The 24,479-nt window shown below is 35.3% G+C and overlaps 1 protein-coding gene across 6 annotated transcripts in view; it reads right to left on the minus strand.

The window, feature by feature from the left end:
• Positions 1 to 24,173, minus strand: part of EPHA7 (EPH receptor A7) — a 214,466-nt gene extending 190,293 nt beyond the window's left edge. For 2 of the 6 annotated variants that reach the window (XM_056818602.1, XM_016431188.2), the window contains exons 1-3: positions 23,501 to 24,126; positions 18,372 to 18,436; positions 13,314 to 13,983 (exon numbers count right to left, since the gene is read on the minus strand). In XM_056818602.1, coding sequence (XP_056674580.1) covers positions 13,314 to 13,983; positions 18,372 to 18,436; positions 23,501 to 23,597 — 832 coding nt within the window. In that variant the 5' untranslated portion in view covers positions 23,598 to 24,126. Of the gene's footprint in view, positions 1 to 13,313; positions 13,984 to 18,371; positions 18,437 to 23,500 lie in introns of all 6 variants that reach the window. The other 4 variants (XM_016431189.2, XM_016431190.2, XM_016431191.2 and 1 more) reach the window with 4 other exon arrangements.
• Between the last annotated feature and the right edge of the window lie 306 nt (positions 24,174 to 24,479).

The following is a 24,479-nucleotide window of genomic DNA, read 5'->3' on the forward strand; positions in this document are numbered from 1 at the left end:
AGACCCAGGTCCTTAACCTGAGATCTATGAATTCAAACAAACAAACCAAAACTTGTATTTCAATGTAGTTGGCTTCCTTTGTAATTCTTTTGTCTTATTTAAAATGTTTTTATTTTATTTTATGCATTTACAAACATTATTCTGAGAAAGAGCCCATAGGTTTAACCAGATTGCCAAAGGGGGTAAGGGGAGGCATCTCTCTTTTGTCACCCTGAGTGAGTGAGAGAGAGTGAGAGAGTGAGTGAATGTGTAAGAAATGGTATAATCTATCATAAACTTATATAAAGTAATATATAGATCATATAAGACCCAATAAAAAAGATGAAATAGAAATGATTAACTTTCTGATTCTCAGTGAATGTATCTAAGAATAATAAATATGTGTTTCAAACGGAATGCATATGAAACTAAATACTCCCTAGAATATATTTTAGGTGTCTTCCTTCTGCTGTTTTAAATGAAAATACATTTAGGGGGGAAATGGTAGCTATATCACAGGATGTGAATTCTGAAAGGAAATTTAAATATGATCCAGGCTAGTTCCTCATTTTCCAGATTAAAAATCCTAAAGCAAAGAAAGGTACAAGGTCAATGTTGAATAGGAGTCAAGACAAGACTAGAAACTAAGTCTTCTCATATGCAAACTATTATTCTTCCTGATAAAATGTGCTGGTTGTCGAAATGAATGAGAGAAGTAAAAGATGAAGGTGATTATTATGCAATGCTGATACAAAAGAAAACTTCATCTTTCCTCATATATGATTAGATATTTCCAAATAAGACTATTAATTCTAGTGTTAATGATTTCATTGTAATGGTCTGAGGCTAACACCACAGGTGAAGGGATAAACAAGGTGTTAATTGGGTAACAGATGCACTAAAATAGGAAACACAGTAGGTGTCCTTTCAAAGTCTCTTGTTTTTCCAACTCATTGAAGTTGGCATAACATAATAATCACCATTAAACAATTAAAAGTAACATGAAGCTGGACAAAAATGGAAAGTTGGCTTTTCAAGGAAGCCATTTGAAATATTTTCCTACTATTTCTAATCAATCTCCTCTCCTTCCTGTTCTTTGTAATGGAGACTTTTCATGCCCACCTAGTAACTTCTGCTATATTAGAGGGAAAAAAATTCCATTGCTTTAAAGTCGATGTTGTTTGTGTCTTCTGAAGAATTCATGTTACCATTTTCCTGAATTCTTAGGTGAAAAATAAAATTTTTAATTTTGGTAAATATAAATCATACTTACCATTGGTACCATGGCATCATAATTTTTCATAGAGCAGAACTATGAAGAATGACCACAGCTGATTAATTTGATTACAGTTTAGCATTGGAATAATTTTATCCATATCAATAAAGAAAAAGCTTCAATATACAAAGGCACTAGGTCTTCCAGAGTCCCATGTTCCATGTTATAGCAATTTTTGTAAACTTAGACTGGTGTGCTGTGGTTATATTCTTTGCCAGAGTTTAACCCTATGAAGATTTAGAATATATGAAATGAAATATATTTAACATGTTTTCCTTCTCAATAGATTACAAAAGTCCCAGATTTTCTACATACAAACAGGGATGTTTTATGTATTGAAGAGCTAGATTCATTCCTACACAAATACTGAGAAGAGCAAATATTTCCACAAGATATGTGGAACTAAATTTTTTAAAAGTTTTCTTTATAAAAAAATTCACGTTATGGTGGGAGTAGGGGGTTGGAAACACCTTCAACTGTAAGAATCTTAATTAATATCGTATCTACCCTCTAACATAGCATGCTTAGCACATAGAAGGAATCCAACAAATCCTTGCTATTATTTTCTTGATCCCACTGATTAGAATCAATCCTTCCCTATCTATTTCTGAAATAGCTTAGAATTGAGAGGCTTCTACCTTATGTTCAATACCTATAAAAGTAATATAATTATTATGAGATTACCCCCAACAGAATATAATATAGTATAGTAGCTCTAGATTCAAAAGATTCCTAGTTCTGTCACTTATAAATTGTATTATCTTAGACAAGTCACAATTTCTTTGGTTCCAGGAAAGCTTGTCTTTAGCAAGGCTCTCTGTGGTTGCATCCTATAACTGATAGGATTGAGGGCAAAGCATTTATATGTCCTACAATTGCCCTCCTGTGAAATGTTGTTATATATTTCAAAGCTTTTAGTCTTCCCTTTATACCTACAACTAGATAACACAAAAAGGAATCTCCAAAAGTAAAATTTTCATATATTAATATGTTTCTTTATATGTATATATACACATTTATGAAAAGTCCTTCCTTTTTTGGAATCCTTCTACCTGTCTGCATATTATGCATTGTCCTGGTTCCTGCCCTGGGCAGGAGAAATAGGAAGTAAATCTAAAAGAATTGTCAAGAAATTCAGACACCACAATTTTTTAAACACCATCATCATTTTGTTTGTTTGTTTCATATGCAAAAATATTGCAATGGGTAGATATTCATATATACTCTTTCCTTGCTAGAGAAAAGGAGCAATAGGAAATCAGAAGGGGTAAGAAATGAGTAGAAGAATTGGAAAATGTATATAGTAGTCAAAGACCCATTAAAGCTGGAGCAAAGGGAAGAGGGGAATGGGGGAGAGAGAGAGAGAGAGAGAGAGGGAGAGAGAGAGAGAGAGAGAGAGAGGGAGAGAGAGAGAGAGGGAGAGAGAGAAACAGAAAGAGAAAGAAACAGAAAGAGACAGAAACAGAGTTAGAAACAGAGACAGAGAGAGAGAGGTGGGAGAGTTGAAGAAGACAAGAGGGGTAGGGAAGGAAATAAGGTAGGAGGGAGGGAAGAGGGGTAAAGGAGAAGAGGCAGAAAGTGCAGAAAGTGGGAAGAGGGAATACAGAAGGACAAAAGTAGAGAAAGGGAAAGGAAAAGAGGGAGAGGGAAAGAGGGAAAAGGAGAGGGAGAGGAAAAAAGAATAAGAAATGGGAGAAGGGAAGAGAGAGTTATATAGAGAGAAAGGACAGAGAGAAACATTTTCTCATGCACAGTCACCACATGCCATAAAAGTATCTAAGAGAAGGTTAGAGATCAGAGAAGAAAATCCTATAGCTCATCTCCCTCATTTTATAAATCTTCTGACTTGTGGGCTTTTCCCAGTACCATGCTGTGTTCTTCCTACAACAATGTGCCTTTTTTAAGTTAACATGAAAAAAACAAACATTTATAAGCACCTACTATGTGCCAGGCACAGTGCTACACCCTGGAATACAAAAATGAGAATGGAACTGTTGCTGCCCTCAAAGAGTTACAACATGTATATTCATAAGCATAGAAGAAGTAACTTTGAGGGGGAGGCACTAGCAGCTGCAGAGAAAGAAAAGGCATTGTGTAGGAACTGGCATTTGATCTGAGCTTTGAAGTGCCCTAAAGATTCCAAGAGGCAGAGGTGAGGAGGAAATGCATTCCAGCCACAGGGGCCAGCTTACATAAAGGCACAGAGGTGGAAGATGGAACAGAATTATATTTAAGAAACAATAAGGAAAGTTTGGCCATCCCACAGAGGGCATGAAGTAGGACAAAATATAATAAACCTAAAAAGACAGACTGGAGACACGTTATAAAGACTTTTAAAAGTCAGAGACATTTATATTCTGCAACCGCCCCCCCGAAAAAATAGGGAATCACTGGAATTTATTGAGTTTTTGATAATGACTAATGATGAGTTTTCATCATTCCAACCCATGTGATACATGAGAAGATAGTGCCTAAGGAGAGAGTAAAATAAGGAAAAATGTTTTGCATACAGAAACAATAAGTTTCAGGAATATAGTACTGGGTCAAAGTAGACATTTAAATGAAAGTCACAGAAAGGAATAGAAAGAGAGAATATTTTACCAATTTTACTAACATATATCCTACTTAAACATATATATTCCTAAAATTTTGAGTGTAAAGTTTTGACTAAATCTTATATTGAATGCACAAAAGGAGTATCCAAGTAAATTCTCCAGTTAAGAATTTTTTTCAGAAAGCAAATATTCTTGCTCTAAATTTTTGAGGGAAGTGGGAAAAAGAGGGAAGAGGATAGGGAAATAAAGAGGAAGGGGCAGGGAGAGATAGGGAAATTTTGTAAGCAGTTTAATTTTTAATAAATTGAAAGCTCACAACTTTTCAAAGAAATATGGAGGTAAGTGGAATAGCACTTCTGTCTTTTCCTTTCCTACTTTCATTGTGCTCATCCAGATACTTATGTTTTACTTAGTCTTACTTGACATAATTTCCTTTTAACCTTCTCTCCCTTCCAATGTATCCTACAAAAATAGTGAAGCTCACTTTCCTGAAACACCACTTTTGATCATGTGATTATCTGGACTGATTTTGTAGAAGATAAAATCCAAATTCCTTTGATTGGCATTCATTTTTTTCCTCTCCAATTTGATGTCCCATTATTTCCCAAGGCAAAATCTCAGTGCATTAGCTTGTCAGATAACTCTCCCTTAGAAATACCATATGCTATACAATCATGGAGCCACTGTTTATAAACTTCCCTTTGCTAATAATTATTTAATTATTCTCTAAACCATCTGTGTGGATCTTGCAGGAAGGAATCAGTGAAATTCTAAATTCTCTGTTTTACTTTTCTGGACTACTTCACCCCTAAATGATTGATCTTTCTCTCCTCTAAATTTAAATAGAATCCATTATTTATACTGTTTATTTGACATGCAGCATAATTAGTCCTTTCCAGTATTGAACCTCCTTGGGTACCTCAAGTTTACCCACTCATCATTCTTTCATGTATCCCTCTATCCAGAAAATTCCCCACATCATGGAATTCTAAAACTTAGGGCTGGGAGAGATAGTAGAGTCTACTAGCCTAACTCATTTTACATATTAGGAAACTGAAGACTAGGTAGAATAAACATAATATAGGTAAATAATAAGTGATGGTGGTAGGATTTGACCTTAGTTAACTATTCTACATCCAAAGACAGGTCTTTCCCACTGTACCAGACATTATTTCTTCCTTCTGTGAACTCTTAGAATATTCTGTTTTTCAACTGGAAAATGAGGGGATGCCCTCCAATTGGGGAATGGCTGAACAAGTTGTGGTATGTGTTGGTGAAGGAATACTATTGTGCTCAAAGGAATAAAAAAGTGGAGGAATTCCATGGGAACTGGAACGACCTCCAAGAAGTAATGCAGAGCAAAAGGAGTAGAACCAGGAGAACATTGTACACAGAGACTGATACACTGTGGTACAATTGAATGTAATGGACTTCTCCATCAGTGGCAATGCAGTGACCCTGAATAACCCAGAGGGATCTATGAGAAAGAACATTATCGACATTCAGAGGAAAAACTGTGGGAGTAGAAACACCGAAGAAAAACAATTGCTTGATTACATGGATCGAGGGGGATATGATTGGGGATGTAGACTCTAAATGATCACCCTAGTGCAAACATCAACAACATGAAAATAGGTTCTGATCAAGGACACATGGAAAACCCAGTGGAATTGTGTGTCGGCTATGGGAAGGGGTGGGGGGAGGGAAGGGAAAATATGATTCTTATAACCAAGGAATAATGTTCGAAACTGACTAAATAAAATTTTCAAAAAAAAGAATATTCTGTTTTTCAAACTTTATAGCAGTGATAGAAACTGGCACTGAATCTGTGATTACATTAGTAAAGGCAGTTCCAGGTATAGAAACTCTATCTATCAATGCAAGTCAGTACTTTTGTTGCAGTAGAGAAATTTAGAATTGCCAAAAGCAGTGAGAGGTCAAGGTACTTGCCTACTTTACATAGGTACCAAGTATCTGAGTCAGGTCTTGAACATAGGTCTTCTTAGCTTCTAAGCTGGATCTGAATCCATTACTCCATGCTATCTCTAGGCATTTATTATATAATTCTAGTAATTTAATTATTTATGTATATATCTTAGGTCTTTTGCTAGACTGTAATCTTCTAGAGGACAGAGTAACAGTATCTTATACTTCTTTGTATGCCTCATAGCACTTAGCACAGAGACATAATGCATAGCAGTTATACAATGAATATTTGAACAAATGAAAAGACATTTATATAATCCTGCAAAGCAACCCTTATCTTGTACTGTAAAAATATTTAGCTTCTATGTCATCATATAAATTTGTATGTATGTATATATGTATGTCTTGTGTCCTTAATTATAATATAAACTTCCAAAGCAAAAGGACCTTTTATTATATTCCCTTGTTTCCCTACTAGTGTTTAATATAGTGCTAAAATAAAAGTAAAGACCCAATAAATATTTGTTGGATTAGTCAAAAAAAGTTGGCACTAGGTCACTCCTTCCAGATTTGAGGTTTTAGTTTCAATAAATCAGTGTGATGCTATACTCTTCTTTCTTCTAAGAGGTCACAATCTTTCTAAATGAAAACCAGATTCCTGGTCCTCCGCCTTCTTTACCATAATACACATCTTGAGAACGATCCATTAGCCTATAACCTACTCGCCACCATAAATGGTTGAGATGTAAGTCTTATGGTTCTTGTAAACTGGACCACTGAGTCTTATTTATTGTGTATCATTATAATGTAGATAGAGGCTCTAGAGAAATCTAGCAGCATCAGTCTAAGCCCTAATATTGACTTGATAATGTAGATAAAAGCCCAAAGTAAGAAAAATAACTTTAAGGAAATTTAAAATGTGGCCAGGTTTCACATTGATTGGAAGGAGAAAAAAAGTGGTTCCCCCCTCCCTGTTATTTACAAAATTGATCATAAATTTTAAAAGGCTCATGCTCAAGAAAATTGAAGAACATATTTCATTTCTCATTCTATTATGCTACAAATTTGAAGGCAGTTATGTCATTCTCAAGTTTAGATTTGCTTTTAAAAGGCAGTGCACTGTTCTTTATCACTTTTGGTGTTTCTTGTTTACAGTTTTCTTATGTGTTCCAATCCAATTCATATGCTGTACTTGACAAAAGATAACAAGAAATATGTTATGTGCAAGAGTGGTTGCAGTATACAGAAATACTATGTTCCTCTTAACTAGACTCTGTAGCAAAAAACTTAATATATTAATTTTTTAAATGAAGGGATGTTTATTTAACAATTGAAGATGTATGTCTTTGCATTTAAATAATATTTAAGAAATTGTATATATGGAGCAATAAATGAATACTGGTAATTTATCATTATTTTTCTTCTGATTTCATATATGTTTATATTATGTTATTTTCCTTATGATTTCATATATGTTTATATTATGTTATCTATTTTCTAATAGATCAAAATATTTTTAATATCCTTCTGAAACAAAAAAAAAGGTCAGTAGAGAACATTTTTTTTCAATTCAAGCACATTCCATGCTAACTTTTTTGGTATTAGATCATGCAATAAAAGCTAATTTATATGAAATAGATTCTCATAGTTCTATAAGCATACTCTGCCAGATCAATTTATTAACTAATGCCCTAGTGACCTGAAAGAGTTCTTCCCGAAGTATCTGACTTACTTCCATCAGCTATAAAGAGAATAATTAGTTTGTATAACCCAGTCTAATGGGGGGGGGGGGGTGGAATGGAATTTCTTAAATTGAAAAAGAATGTCCAGACACATATGCTTTATATGCAGGATTTAGGATGCAAAAAAGAATATTTTTCAAAAGTACAAGACTTTTATGCATTATAGAGATTATATTAAAGTCATTTGTTCATGTATGAAATATATAATGATGATTCTTGAATGTTTTGGACAATCAAATAAAGGAAAAATGAAGTTTAAGTGTATAAGAAAAATGTGCAGAATAGTCACTGGAACAGTATCTAAATTGGCTTGAAATGTTAAATTGAATAAATTTGCTTCTGATTTTATGTGTGAGACACTGCATCATATGGCAAAATGTCACATCACACATTAAATAAATATCAGATCCTGAGCACCTCAGAAATTATAAATTAGAAACACATTGCTTGGGACAAAAAAAAAGGTTTCTAAAACTATATAAATACAACTATGTAAAGAAAGGTAATGCAGTATTCCAAAATATTCTATAAATTCTTCACTTTGTCAATATTCTAACTGGAGTATTGAGGAAAGAGTCTTATTATGAGGAATATTTTTAAAATTATTTTAGACTCCTTTACATGAGAAGTCATGAGAGAAATTTTAAATACCATGTCAAAAAAGTGAAATTAGGATATATGAAAAATCCATTTTGACCACAATTCTCTTTAAATATACTGTTCTAGGACCTCTGAAAGTGTAAACAAAAATGCAGAAGTTACTCTCTACAATATTTTTATCCATTTGAATTTATTTTCAATGTCTAACAATGAAACATAGTATAGTTGTAAGATTGGAGTAAGGAAATCAGAGTATGTATGTTACTTTTGAAATGTTTTAGCTTGAGTTGTCAGTTAAACTTTTTCAGACCCCATTACTTATTGATTCTGCATAATGTAATATAAAATGGGATTCAAAGTGGAGTCATAAAAAAACTTCCTTCCAATCTCTCCTTTGGACACTAGCCTGTTGTGCGACCATGTAAAACCACTTAAACATCTGTGTCTCAGTCTCCTTATTTGTAAAGTGAAGCTAAACATGTTTGTAATATATCATAGGCTCATCCTACAGAGCAAATATGATAGGTACATAAAGGGGCTGAAATATGTGCAAGGTTAAATGTAAAAGTTACCTCTTCCTATTTGCAAGGATGAAAATAATTTTATTAAGTGCTACTCACCTCACAGGAAGTATTAAAAGTAAAACATAAATATAAAGTGTGAAATTTTCTACCAGCCTGTGTAGGGAATGTCTCATCTTAACATTTATTTTGCTTGTTTGTTTGTTTGTTTTTTTAACTTTGTGTCTCTGGCCATAAAAGTGCTCTAAATCCAGAATTTCCATCAATGAGATCACTACTTTATGGATGTGGATTTTCTACTTCAAAAACAGAACAGCCTATACAACTCTTGCCCTTGTCTTTTTCTAAAATTCATTCTTTGTCCCACCTAACATGCTATGAACTAGATCAAGATCTCCTGACATTGCATGAATATTAATGATATTTTCCATCAATTACCTCACTCAAGGGCAATGAAGTGATATGGTGGATAGAATGCTGGGCCAGGATTTAGGAAGGCCTGAGCTCAAATCTGGCCTAATACTAGCTGTATGACCCTGCTCAAGTCACTAAACACTGTCTATCTTGGTTTTGTCATCAGTGAAATGAACTGAAGAAAGAAATGGCAAACCACTCTAGTATCTTTGCCAATAAAACTCCAAATGAGGTAACAGAGACAGACACTACTGAAATGACTGAACAATAAATCTCACTAAGGGAAAACCACCCACTTATTTTTCTGGTCGTTCATTTCTGATGATAGGTTTTTACCTTGCTTCACCTGTGTGCCATATGTTTGGTAAATTGCATTTTCTTATATTTTGAAAGGACACAAAGTTCTTAAGTAATATATTTATATTTGAATCCCTTCCACAGAAAAGGAGAGACAGATAGGCAGAGCCAGAGAAAGAGAAGAGACAGAGACAGAAGGAGGGAAGGAGGGAGGGAGGAATGAAAAAAGAGGAAAAAAGGAAGGAAAGAGAGAATAGTATAGTGGATAGATATGACTCTGAATCCAGAAAGAGATGTACTTTTATGGAGTTATGATATTTTAATAAGTAGAATTCCGATTGTAAAATAGAATCAAAATGAGAGCCTACATTTTTAGTCTTTCCATTATCAGTTATATAGACGGAGAAATAATCTGCCCACTAAGATAGAATACTTATTCCAGAGAATGAGTTACTCTACTAATCCCATTGGGCTGTATGGTATTGTAGAAAGCAAGCTTGATTATCAGAGGACATGAGTTCAAGTTCCAACTATGTCATATAACATATATTACTCTAGGGAGGTCAATTGATTGGGTCTCAATTTTCTTGTGGGGAAAATGAGGGTTGATGGAGTTTTATTAGCCCTTAATATATGATGGATGATCCTATAATGCTTAGCTAAATTAAATTATCACCTTTGAACAAGCATTCAAATGGAAATAAAGTTCATAAAGCTTATAGTAGACCTTCAAAGTTTTCTAGTCAAAACCTTTCATTTTAAAGACAAGAAAACTGAGGCCTAGAAAAGTTAAATGATTTGTCTAAGATAATACAAATGCTAAGTTAACAAATTTTGAATTAAAAAACTCTTCTGATTCTAAATCCAGTGCTCTTCTTATATCACTGCCTCTTCCTAAATAGAAGGAATTAAAACCATTATAAAAAATGGTAAGAAATTCGATCCACAAAGTGAATGGATTAAAGAAATTGAGAAATGGCATTTCTAATAAAGATTCTGCCAGTATAACATAGAGCTGATTTGACTTTAGCCATGCCAATATATTTTGATACTTCTGTGATTTATCAGGGTGTTCTGTAAAGAAGGTGTAATGCCTCAAAGAATAGATAAGATGAACTTTTCCCTCCTAATAGGTTACTCCCCCCCAACGAAAGATAATATTTACATAGACTATCAGTGATTTCATATTTGTCATTCTTCATAACATCATCAAGAATGGAGAAGTCCAACAAGTATCACAGTCTGTAAGGGCAGCAGTCAAAAGCTGAGAGTCTCGCTCAATCTGACTTTAAACTGCTAACAAGCCTTCATTTGGCTTGGGGCTCATTCTCATCCTCTCTCAAACACATCAGTTTCCCTCAAAATCAGGCTGGAGTTTGTTTTCAAACTCTTAACAGGATCATTGAAAGAAAACAGGAGAAATACTATAAAGAAGCCTCTGGAAGCCTTCCAGGGTAGAGTATTTTCTCAGCAATGACTCTGGAATCAAGCCAAAGAAGAAAGTGTTTTTTTTGCAACTGAACATGGGGCCATATTCAAGTACAAGTTATCATTTAATTTCTCTGTCAACAGCACCAAAGGTAGAAATTAAGAAGGCTACTTACTAAGCAACTTATTCTCATTGTCATTATTCAATGCTATTTTTTAAGTAGCTCTTTAATCAAGTATCTTATCCCCTTTGAGTCATGGTATGTTTTGGTGTTTTGTTTTATTTTGGTTTTTGCTTTGTTTTATTTAATAAACATAACCATTAATATCTAACTCATTTATTCTGAAGCAGAATTTAGATAATAATGAAGTACTAACTTTATTTGTTTTGTTCTTGAAACTCCTGAGTCTATTCTATGTTGTCAGTGTTTAAAATAGGCTAATGGACTTTCAATATTCTGGATGTGAAGATGATTAAATGTGTGCAATTTTCATACTGCTGTATTTAATGAGATGAAATTTTCAGTCAGATAAAATGTTTTTTAACTATTCCTTATCCCTAAGTTATTTCTCGCAATTCAAGAAATCTTTCTTCACTTCATTTCTATACCTTAATAAACCATTAGCAAAAATTTTTGTGAAAAACTAAACTTCACCTTATAGTACCCAAAATTTATTTCCTTAAACCAGGAAATATGACTAATTTTGGAAATAGTTACATTTTGTGTTTCTTAGATGTATTTATTTTATCTCTTGGTCTCCCTCCCCCCCCCATATAGGAAACAAATCTTTTTCTTAAGTTAATGACTGTCCTGCCACACTTTCAAGTCCATTCCCAAACCTTCCTCTTCTACCAAAAAAAAAAAAAACAAACAAAAAACCTGATAGCTACTCTTATGTCTTCTTTCAGTTGCAAGGTACTGGGTTGAAACTACCAGTTTAGAAGACTAGAGAAAATCTGGGCTCCTTTTACCAATAATATTACTAAGAGTTTTGCCTCTCTTATCATCTAGGAAAGCACTGAGCCAACCAAATAAGTCCTGATCAGTTTTTAAGTTTCTTCATATATATGGGATTTGTGAAAGATTTGTGCTAAATTTAAAGCCTTGCCAGAGAAGAGAGGAGAGAAAAATAAGCAGATAAATATGACCCTTGCCAGGATCTTTCAGGTAACCTCTAAACAGGCAAGGACATAAATGGGACCTTTCACTCCCAAGATTATTTCTATCTGAATTATATAATAAATAAAACCCTCGAGAGCTGGAAATAATGGGTCACATATAAATTTGATGTTATGTTAAAGATATACTCCTTCAATGTTCAACATGTTTGCTAGTTTTTTCTATGCTGTTCATTACAGATATGTATATATAAACATTAAGTATATGCATATGCATATTCATATGTCTATGTGTGTGTGTGATTTGCTTTGGCAGTATCTCATATGGCCAAATAAAAATAGTCTGTGGAAGGCTCAGAACACATACCTGGAAGAACATTGGAATGACCTAGGAATGTAAGGAAACACCAAAATAGAATGAAAGATATTTCCTACCATTCTTTGTTTTGGGTATTGTTAACCATAACAACTAAATAGTTAAAGTGAGTGGTGGAGAGGTCACAAAGAATCTAAAGAGGCACTGACTAAATATCCAGCTAAAACATCAAGTATCACAAAACTTTGATAATTATTATCTAAAGCTCTTTTGGATTTCATAATTTATCATTTTAAATAAAATTTTTAAATAATGTGATCATGCTATTTCAGTGGACACTAGGCAAACTTGAAAAATTCTCCATTTTAACAATTCAATTGAAAATGTTTTATGTAGAAAATGTTGACTTAATGCCCTATTCTATTACACAACAACTCTCTTGAAGAGAGGCACAGGTGTAAAGGAAACAATGAAGATTTTTTTTACAAGTAAGGATGAAAAATTGACATATTTCAAATCTCATAGTGAAATTGCTAAAGTTTGTTATCACCACATATCCATGAGCTTTCTGTTATATATTCAGATCATGGATTACCAGAAAATTCTTAATCTTATTACATAGTCAAAATGGGAATGAAGTTTAAGCCATTCAATAGAATCTTTAAGTAACTATAACTAGCATATGTTAAGTGAGCTATGATGATGGAAGTCAAGACTTTAAGATAGAAAATCCAAGAGATGCCATCTATATCAATCAATGTTGCATTTGGTATTCTAGCATCCCACATCCTACTCATATCTTAGTGAAAAGTACAAAACCCAGCTAGAGTTTTGCTCCTACTCTCTGAAAATTGTTTTGCATTCTTTTATTTCAAACTTTAAATCATTCAACTTTTATGTCAAACAGCAGGTAAATTCCTCTTGGATACTCTATGTCAGCAATATTTATTGTATGCCCTTTGTGTAAAGTGCTTATTTGGATCAGTAGTAATTTTGCTTAAGAGGAAAGTCTACAGCATCAGACTCCTTAAAATAAAGAGGTGTCAAATGTTCCCCTCCTTAGGATTACCTTAACAATTGCATTTGGTGCAAAGAGTTAAACACTACAAAGGAGAAAGAAAAAGAATCTGTCTACTCACGTTCACAAGTATCCCCTTTTTGCTGGTAACCGGCTTTGCAGATACACTTTCCAATAGGCACTAACCATTCTCCTTCTGCACTGCAGTGCATCCTAGGAGAGTTTTCTGCCTCCTCTTCTGCACTGCTGACACATGTCCCTCGGACCTCCACTAGAGAGGAAAACTCTGAACCAGTCACTGTATCTGGAAAAATAGCTAAGTTCTCAATAATGGACCAGCATTTCTTGTAGTACACCTTGACAGAAACCAAAGCAATGCAAGCCCCAACATCCTGAAAGGCCAAATAGAATCCCTTTCTGGACAAAGGTCCAATCTCTCTCACCTCTGTGTTAAGTTTCATTTTTCTCTCCCCAAGGTCACCCTGGGTAAAACTTTCATCAGCAGCAATAGTATCTATTTTTACATAGAGATTTTCCCTTATATTTCTGCCAGTGTTGTAGTCTGTTTCATAATAGTACAAATTAAAGGTTTCTTTGCATGTTCCCAGCACTCCAGGAAGACTGTTACAATCCCTCAAGGTGAATTTCAGTTCTACAAAAATTCTTTGGGCATTGCCTTTTGCAATCCAGTTAGTCCGGAGCCAGTTGTTTTGGTTAGGTTCCATGACCTGGCATACCTGGTATGTTCGTATAGGTGTGTAGTTTTCATCCAATCCACTAATTTCTTCCCACTGTAAAATTAACAAAGAGAAATCAGATGAACTGGGGGGAAATAGCATATTTTTATGTAGAATTTTTTCATATATTTAATGCCTATGGATATTTGGGAAGGGTATGGCAGCTTTCTCTACCTCCTCTCCCCAAAACATTGCAATTCATGTTTTTCTTATGCTACTATGACAGAATAACTTATAATCTCTATGAAATATAAATACATTGAATGTTTTATAGTGATATTTCTACTTTGGTAATGTAAATGTAAAAAAAAAGGAAAACAACAAAAACAATCCATCCCTGCCTCTGCTCTCTGTTTTAATCTATAAACTCTCATAAAAGAGGATTCAGATCTACTAAAATATCCTGGCATACATACTAATGTAGCATTAAATTTGTGTTGCTTAAAAAGTTTTTGATGGTTCTATTAATACATAATGGGTCCATGTATTCCCTAAATTACTTCTCAAAAATGGGAAAAAATCTTGGCATGAATATATGTTTTGTGTCTCATTTGGCATATTTAGACTATAATATTTTATGCTTTTTGAAATGAAGTATTTAGTAGATTGCAAAACATAAAGTACTATTAATTCATCACCACACTACATAAAATTGCACATAAAGCTCCTGTGACCAGAAATGTAGTTGACTTAGAAGTAAATATTTGGTGATTCATTGTTTATAAATGAATGGTCCTTAAAAGATAATACAAAATATGTGGCATACCAACAAGACTGAATTATGCCCAGAAAAATACTTTGAGAATGAGAAAAATGAAAAATTAGACATTTTTCTTCCATATTTAAGAAAATAAATCAATTTATGTATGTTATATATGCATATATTATATATGCAATCTATAAATGCTTATTTGTATTTTGTGTTACTGCACAGAAACACTTAAACCCTGATAAAATTTTGTAATGATTATGGGTTATTGATTATGGAATACTAAATGTACTGCACATTTATTACATGTTTTCACTACGCCAATATGGCAATTTTAGATGGTAAAAAGCCAATAAATATAGCTAATTTGTGAGAAATATTATAGTTCTGACAATGTGTCATGAAGTTAAATTTAGAAGATCATTTGGAGGTCCTATAATCTAGCTCCCTCATTTTATAGATGTGGAAATCAAAGCCCAAAGAAGTGAATGACTTGCCAAACGTCACCTGAGTTACTAATATTATTACCATCAGACGGTTGGTAATGTTGTAAATATTACAAAGAACTGATGCAAAAAATATTAAAGAACTACACTTCAAACAATTTTAATACCCACACTAAGGGGAGAATATAGTGGCTAAGCCCAGATTCAAACTCAAGTCCTCTGACTGTTTCCATTATTCTTTCCATAGCACCACTCTGTACTCTGAAACCAATGTTATAAAGAGGTTTCATTTCTTTTTTAAAATCACTTACATTCTGTCTTACTATCAATTCTAAGACAGAAGAGGGACAAGGGCTAGGCAACTGAAGTGAAGTGATTTATCTAAGATGTACTGGAGCCTGACAGCTGCCCTCACTCCATTGTTTTTGAAATCATTATCATTAACCAATGAGATGGACATGTTACTGCTGAAACTTTCCTTCCTTGGTAAACTTATTAAAAGTGACTATCAAGATTGTTTGCAGATAGCATGTATAATTTCATATCCCGACATAATAGCAACCTACACTATCTATACATTACTTAACCAATTTAAGGAAATTAGATGTTGGGCATTATCATTATCAAACTTTTGGTAGTATTGTAAATATTAGGAGACATTGCTGTTGGAAATATTAACAAATCACACTTCATATAGTTTTAATAACAAAACTACTGAGAGAGATATGTGCTACTTGGAGTTAACGGAGCTTCCAAATTGACTATATTTTCAAGTTCAAGTCCTCTTTATAAAACCGAAATATATTTGCTATGATTTTATTATACATGCCTAAATAGTTTTAAAATGTCCTCAAGCTGCAGGAAGGTTCATATTTCTTTTATCCAGCCTTGCCTTACTTTTCAATGTAATCTAAACTTGCAATTAACTAAAAGTGTGCCTATTCCTGCCTTGATTCAAATAGTTGTTTATCATCTGTTTGGAAGGCACACAGCCAAAGGTACCCAAAGTCAGACACACTTGCAGGTGCAGATTTTAGTCTATTAACTAAATGAAATTGAAAAAAGAGACTGAAAGCTACTTAAAATGTAAATAAAATCTGTCTTTAAAAGAAAAGGATTCCCACAACCATTGTTTCCTGAGAGTAATGGAATCCAGGATGTACTAATACTCGAAAAATCTATGTTTCATCTTGTCAATTTTATGGTTCACTTTCTAGCTTCACTTTAAGTTGAATACTCCCCCCTCCCCATAAGGTTGATTTTCACATCAATGAAACTAGTTACTGCTCATTTTAATGGGAAAATTATTTAGTCTTTAGGAGTTTAATTTCTAAATAAACTGAATATAGTTTCATCTAGGTCTGTATAAAAATAAGGGTGGTGGAAATAAAGTTGTATAGCATTACATACTCTCTTGAATGTACTTCATGTTCTTAAAGCTCACTTTTTTCAGACCCTGGGGAGAGTTGTTTTAGTTTTATTATATGTTTCTGTTGATTTTATAGATTCTGTACACAAAATAATTCTATTAAGATTTTGAGGAGCACTATGGTCACTGAAAAATGAAAATCTTATCTCTGGTTAATTGAACCACTTCATCTTTCTAAAAGTGAATATGCTTAATTTATTTTTGCTAATATTATCAGAAGCATTCCAAAAGAAAAACATAGAGTTAAATGTTAAGTTAGATACTTTCAGTTGATAAGATGGCCATTAGAGCCCAAGATAACACTGACAGTCATAATTTATCATTGTGTGGATTACATGGATGATGTACTGCAATCATATATCAGTTTCCTTTTATTCAGAGATAAAAAATCCTCCTCTATCTCTATTTGTTTTAATTGATGGATGGTAGAAAAATGGGTTGCATCTGTCATTGGAAAGAAAGGTATTCCATTTTTAATTTAAATGTCTTCTTACAATATATATTATTTTACTTATCGAGGATACTTCACTTTCAAGGAAGCACTAGATTTACAACCTAGAGTTCACATTGACTAGAATCTTACTTTGCTTTTGTTCTTTTATCTTTAAAACGCTTTGACATCAATGCAAAAAGTTCATACTGTGAAGGTAGACAGCCACAGTCTTCAAACTAATCCCTCAAACAATTTAATTTAAGCAAACCTGTTAATATTTTAAACGAAGTCTCATTATGCATGTTCTGATGTTTTAAATCGACTTCCAGTTCATGCAGTATTGATTTTATGATGTTACTTTTAAACTGAAAGACCCTTTTAGACTTTCATTCTTCTCTTTTGCTGGATTTGTTACACTTTATATATCCTCACTCATACTTCACGCTCTTCTGGCTCCAGATTTCTTACTGTGCCAAAGATTAACTTAGAAACAATGGGGTATATTCTCTTCTCTCAGAACCCTCTTCCTCAAGGGATGAAGAATGTGTCCTCTCTTACAATTAAAGTAAGAAGCCAAGACATAGCTATTTAAATAACTTTAAATAGAGAGTATATCTTTCTGGATATGTGAAACATAATATGGTCTGCATCTTTGTAGAGCTATTTTATATTTAAGTATCTTTTCTTAACATTAACTGGGCATATGTAATGGATAAGGCAATTAACATATAATATTCACATGTTTACTCCTGGGGACAAATGTGGAGAAAAAAAGCATTTATAACTAATAAAACTAGATGTGACAATATAAGAATTTGGAGAATTACAAATGATATGCTCTATCAAAAATCATGTGACAAATATTCAGCATGTTCAGATTTTCTAAAGTTTCTTTTATAAGTAATTTTGAGTGATGTTGGAAATGTTTCTAAAAAGAAGAAAGTAGATCCCATACTGTTTTAAAGAACTATACAGAGCCTACCTGGTGATTATACTGCAAAAGAATAAAGCAACTAAAGGGGTTTAAGTGAGTTTGTGAAGGGAATGTTCCCTGTAATTAGTTGGCATTTTGTAGTCGGTAACCTGAGGTATGATTCTCCTTGCAATAGAAACTCAACAGCCCATGGTCATGGGGGACTTTTCTTTTCCCTCCCTGGAGCTAGCTCTAACTATGCCTTGCCTCCCCCACATCTTCTTTCCTTTTCTACACCTCCCCAAAAACCTCATCAAATGAAACCTCCACACTGGTCACAAATGTTGAGGAAAGTTTGGGGTACAATAACTTCCCCAGGTGAAAAAATGAATTTATTCTTTAGATTTTAAATAAAAGTTTTAAAATATACCCATGTGTACATACACATACACACATGTATGTGTATGCATATAAGTGTATATATACATATATTTATAAGGAGGAACACTTACCCCATTGGGAGGAAAGGAAATCCACTCTAACTCTGTCTGTTGTGCTTTAGAGTCCAGAAGAAGTACTGAAAAAGAAGATACCCCTTCTGAATGTTATATACATTATTTTTAACTAGGTTTTTAAAAAAATTATGTGGTTTAAAGAACAAGAAAACTTCACATAGGAATCATTTATTTTATTTCATATACATATATATGCCACAACATGCATATAAAACCAACAAATATATCCAAATGATCACTGTACAAAGTTTCTTTGGGGGGAAAATTATATTGCATCCTTTGATGAAACATGTTAGGTTGGAGGGGTCTTCTCATCAAAAATTCAAATAAAATCAGTAGAAGTAGTAGTATGAACTGGTTTTCATTCTCTTCATTTTATGGGATTTTAAAATATTTAGTTAAAAATAAGCTTATACAATCTGGAGGCCTTAACATTTTGTGAAAGCATATGATGTACTTATATGTCAGAAGATAATTGCAATATATTATTCAATTCACTTGAATTAATTTATTCTTGTGTTCTAGCACAATTATTTCATGGAGACTTTTCAGAACTGGCCTAAATTGAAAAAATCACTAAGTAAAAAAAAATCAAATTTATCTTCAGTGTATTTTTTAACTCATCATATATTGCATGATTTATAAGTTTTTCTAAAGAAATGGTTCACAATGTTTCATTTGAAATTTAAAATTATAATTTTGCTTGCCTTTTTAATGGGACATTATCCAATCATAAAATATCTAATTATAATTTTTGTACTACTTTTCACAACTGATTGGTAATTTTAGTATAATTTATGTTATAAAAAGGATTAGAACATAATTTATGTTAATGAAATTTTTAATTCAAACATTTGTAAAGGGATAAATGTAGAGATGATAAATACAGATTAAATAAACAGACAGACATAGTAATACAGCAGGATACATAAGAAATACGTACACCTTTAAGTCTGATATTTACTGATTTTCTATTTTTCTTTTAATAGAACTACTTTCCCTATTTCTTATTATTATAAAGTGAGGATTTAAATATTACTTTTCACTTTCTAAAAAATAAGTATTTTTCAAAGTATCAAACCACCTTTTAAAACAAAATCAACTTTTTTTTCAAGTAGCAATGAATGATCTCTCAATTAAGTCTTTTGAAGTTAAAAAAAGAGAAAGAAAACAAAGTTGAGCATCTACTTCAATAAAATAGGGATTTTAATTAAGGCGTTTTACTCAAATTTTAATAGTACAGTAATAAAAGATTTTCCAACTGATATTAGCATCATATTATTACTAGATGATGCTATAAATTTTTTTGTCAATTTTGGAAAGTAATGGAAATATGTTGAGAAAACAGAGATAACGAGTAAACTGTATATTTAACCCTTTCAAGCAAGGCTATATTCCCCTATAAGCAATATCTATTAGTAAACTCTTCTAAAATACTGTTATCTACTTTGTTTCAGTAATCTTTGATATAGTAAATCTCTTATTTTCAAGGAGATCTTGAAAGCAAGCACCTTGTACATCTTGTATGTATCTAGTGCGTCTAAACAGAATTGGAAGTTTATTTAAAACATATGTAGCCATTTTACCAGTTGTAAACTGGGGATTGGTTCTGTTGGGCTTTTTTTTAAAACTCGGATTTTTTTGGGAATTTTATTTTTACCCATTTAAATTCAGATTGAAGGCATTAAAACAATGAACGATTTCTCTATATTTTGCCTTTGAGATAAACTGGGGGGAGGGGGTGTTTTAACTAAGGCACAATAACTTTGGTTCAAAATCATGTTAACATTTACTTTTCTTGGAAGACGGCTAAGTAGCACTTCCAATTACGTTTTAAAGGGTTTTTTGTTTTCTATTTTGATACAATATAGCACTGTTGCAATTAAAAAATTGAGGGGAGTGGGGGACACGAAATTTAAAAAACAAACAAACTAACGTTTAAGCTTAAACATAGAAATCAGCTAGGCAGTTTAATCAGAAGCAGTTCTAATATGATCAATCCATCTGCCCCTGCTGTTCCACTCCCCAGCTCAGTTCTTAACACCTGATTCTCGGCCCACTCAGAACATTGAGTGCCGGCCTCACTCCAAGCCACTCACAGAACCTACCGCCCAGTAAGCTCGGAAGTGGACAAGCGCACGGGAACTTCGAACCCTGGGACACACACTGCTCTAGTCCTGGGGAAGGGGGCAGGGAGGAGGTGTGCTAAACATGAGGTGAAGCAGCAGCAAACTCCGGAGACCCTGAGACTGTGTTGAGTTGGGGAGCAAACAACATCTGCCCCAAACAGAAAAGAGCAGGCGCAGAAGGCAGACAGGAGGGAAAGCTGCAATTGTCCCGGGGCATCTTTTGAGTTTCTGGGACTGTAAGGATCCCAGAAAAGGAGGAAAGGGCTGTTGGGGCGAGCTGTGAACACTGTTAGCTCTGGCTTGGGTAGCAGAGGTCTAGACAGTGGTATAAACAAGGGGCTTCTGGATGAAAGGACGCTCTCCCACTACCAAGGAGGGGGAGGGTTAGAGAACTCGAAGCCCGAACTGGGGCTGAGGAATGAGGGGGTCGACCAGGAGGAGGAATGCTTTAGGGAAGTGTCTCCATTGAGTGAATTGCACAGGCGGAGTTTAGTTTTCTGAGAAACAGCTGCATTTCGCCTCCAAGCGTCAGACCCAGAATTTTCCCCTCTCTCTCACTCGCTCTCTCGCTCGCTCGCTCTCGCTCTCTCCCTCCCCCTCGCTCTCTCTCACAAACATTCACACTCATTCACACACAAATTGCTCTCCTGAGTAAAGAGGAGAAAATACGCTCATCCAAGCCCTGGTAGTCCTCTTGCCCTTAGTTCCTTAGGGTGACTGAGTGGGAGGACCAGGCACCTGCGTAATACATTTTCCAACTCTGGCCCTTTGGGGAGGAAGGTGTTCAGGGACCGCCTAAGGCTGGATCATTTATTATTATTACCTATTTATAGCCTGCACGGTGGGAATCTTGACACTTTCCCGAGATGATCAAAGCTCTCCCTTCACAAGAATCTCTCACCTTTACCACCCCCTTACCTCCCCTTTAATCCCCCCAGTCCCCCCCCCCCCGCATTCTGGACAGAAATAGCATTGGAATTTTAAATAAGAAACCTCTCCATGGATCTCGGGGTAGCGGGGCAGATGAAGGGGAGTAGAATGAAACCAGGATTTCTAGCTACAGGAACCTCTCCCCCTAGTGATACAGATATTTATAGCTTAAACTCCTGCTGGAAATGTGTGTGCCTGTACGCCTGAGTACCTACCTTTTAGCCGTCTGTGCAAACTTTTCCTTCCCATCCCGCTATTTCGGTACAAAAGGTATAAAGTGCAATGAACGAGTCTTTAAACGTTCATTTTAAATAAAATGTGTAATTTTCCTTTTTAATTGCCGTTTCTGGCTTCAACGGTTTTGCCCTTTTACAACTCTATGACTGTTTAGCTGAGGGTTAGGGTCCCTTTTGCTTAATAAATTCATCTTTAACACAGGTTGCAGATTATTAAATTGGGATCGGGTTGGGGAGAAGGAGGTTCAGGAGATGGATGTAAATGAAGGAAGGAAAAGAGGTCTGGGCATCCTGGGAGAGAATAATCACTTAAGTTTTCTTAGATTTAGTGAAGCAGTGTCAATCTCATTTTTGTTGATTTCTCTGCAGTCTCTAGAAAACAGGTTCTCTTTAAATATATATATATATATATGTATATATATATATATATATATATAGAGAGAGAGAGAGATATTGCCCCTCCACACGCACACATACATATGCACACACACACACACACACACACACACACACACACACACACACACACAACCAACACCCCAAATGTGGTTTCCAGCATCACTTTAAATGCATTTTCTAATCTCAGTAATATAATGCTTTTAAATCCTTTGAAGGTGAACTTTGGAAATTGTCCCTTGGAAAAGAATAAGATTTGATAGTGTTCAAAAGCAAAGCATTTTAACTGACAGGTCCCCCCCCACCCCCAGCTCCAACTACAGGCACAGAAAGGTATTTTACCTCCTGTCAGTGGTTCAAAGAAGGGGGGGGGGGGGATAACCACACACAGGCGTAGTTGCCTGGCTAAATAAGACCATCTCTTTGCATTGACAGAAACAGACATCGAGGCCCAGGTCACTTAGCCTGGTTTGATTACTGACTGCTTAAACTCCAGAATTAGGTGGGGGCAGGGGGAGCAAAAAATCTGTGCCATTGGTTTTTCATGGATCACTTTTCATTTTATAACTATGGAAGCCTACCTACCTAGATCCCCATCCATCCCACATAAGGTTTTAAAAAGGGGAGAGAAGGAGACGAAGAGAATATTCATTTTATTTTTTTTTTTAACCTAAGCGTTGGGTTTGTAACGCCACTGTCTATGAATGGAGATGTACATTTAGTGTGGCGTCTGAGTGTGCTGCCTCATCTCTCTATGCACTACTTCACCTTTTCAGTGTTATTGTTCCATCCCAGTTGCTGTGTGCCAACAGCAGGGGCCTGGGCAACAATCTGAATCGGCAGTGAAGACTTTATTAGGGTCCCGATCTTGATTATCTTACAGAAGTCTGCACAGTCCTCTGGGAAAGGACCCGACTCCAGGAACTCGGCAGAGGTTTGAATAAGACACCAGAGGCTGCGCGCCCAAGTCCCCGGTCAAACTCCAGCTGCAGCTTCCACAAACGAACAGACGAACATACACGAACACACACGAACACACACACACATACATACACACGCAGAGAAGCATGCATACCTTCGACCCTTCCCAGGGTGTTAATAAAACAGCTTGCTCAGAAAGACTCCCTTTCGACCCTTCCCCATCGCACGAGAGTGCCCTCAGATCGTACCAGCCACAAAACCCCATTCCGATCTCTTCAAGCTCACCCCATGGTGCAGGGATGTATGGAGGGCGCTCCGAGCCATCCCGCTTGCCTCCCTCCAGCCCAGAGCGTTTACAGGGGTGGAAGGGGATTGGGAAGAGGATGGAAAGGAGGACAGAATGCTTGCTGCATGCAGCTCGTCTCTTAATCCTATACATGAACCATTTCGCACAGAAGATTCAGCTAAATAGATACCTAAGTCAGAACAAACTTTGCTTTCCCTATTGCCTTACCTTCTTTTGCAGCCTGTGCCTCCCCCAAGTGTGCAAAGCGGAGCAGCCAGATGTAGCATAAAATAATCCAGGAAGGGTACCGAGTTTGAAAAACCATGGTGCATGAACAGGTTTGAGGGTTTATCTTAATTATCTCAAAAGGGAATCTGCTTTAAATGTCGTTTGCTCGGAAGTAGGTTTGGGTTCGCTTTTAGCATAAATTCCTCTTCTCAGTCCCAGGCCCGTTCCTCCGGATTGGTGATTTTATTGGATTTTTTTATTCTTCCCTTCTTTTCCTTTCTTTCATTCTTTCTTTCTTTCTTTTTTTTTCCTTTCCCCCTTTCCAATTCGTTCGCACCGTATTTGCTGTCTGCAAGTCTCCGACTGCAGACCGGCCGCTCGCTCCACACTCCAATAATATCAATTAGGGGGAAAGGGGCGGGGATTCCAGACCGAAGAGCAACCCGTCAGTCTAAGAGAGTGGCAGCAGGAACTGGCCTCCCAGATGCTGATTCCCAGAGCCAGGGGGCGGATCTCAGGGTAGGAGGCTGTCCAGGACGTGGAGGAGGGGTCGGAGGCGCAGACCAATTGGCGGAGAGAGGAGTCAGGTTGCTGCTGGTAGAGGATTCCCCTCAGGTTCTGAGCTCTGTGCGATCTAGTTGTGTGTGGAAAGGAGAGCTCCGGGTTGGGAGAAGAGGCCAACGCTGCTGTTGGCTTTCTGCTTTTAAGGATTGGGGCTTTCGCTTAGCAAAACAATCATGAAGATAGTGTTCTAGAAAGAGATATCCATTCACATCCATCCAACTCTCTAAGGTTTAGAAACTAAAGGTGAAAGAGCGTGGATTCCATCGTAACAAGTCAAGGGCTCCTAAGCGGTGATAAATTGCTGTACTTTTAAACGAAGTGGCTTTTATTTTAGGAAATTGATATTCAAAACTCCATGCCTGGTAACTTTGTTCATCACCTTTCCCCGAAGTATTCCTGTTTCTCCTCTTTTATC

The sequence above is a fragment of the Monodelphis domestica genome, chromosome 2 (genome assembly GCF_027887165.1).
Source record: "Monodelphis domestica isolate mMonDom1 chromosome 2, mMonDom1.pri, whole genome shotgun sequence".
Classification (NCBI taxonomy): Eukaryota; Metazoa; Chordata; class Mammalia; order Didelphimorphia; family Didelphidae; genus Monodelphis; species Monodelphis domestica.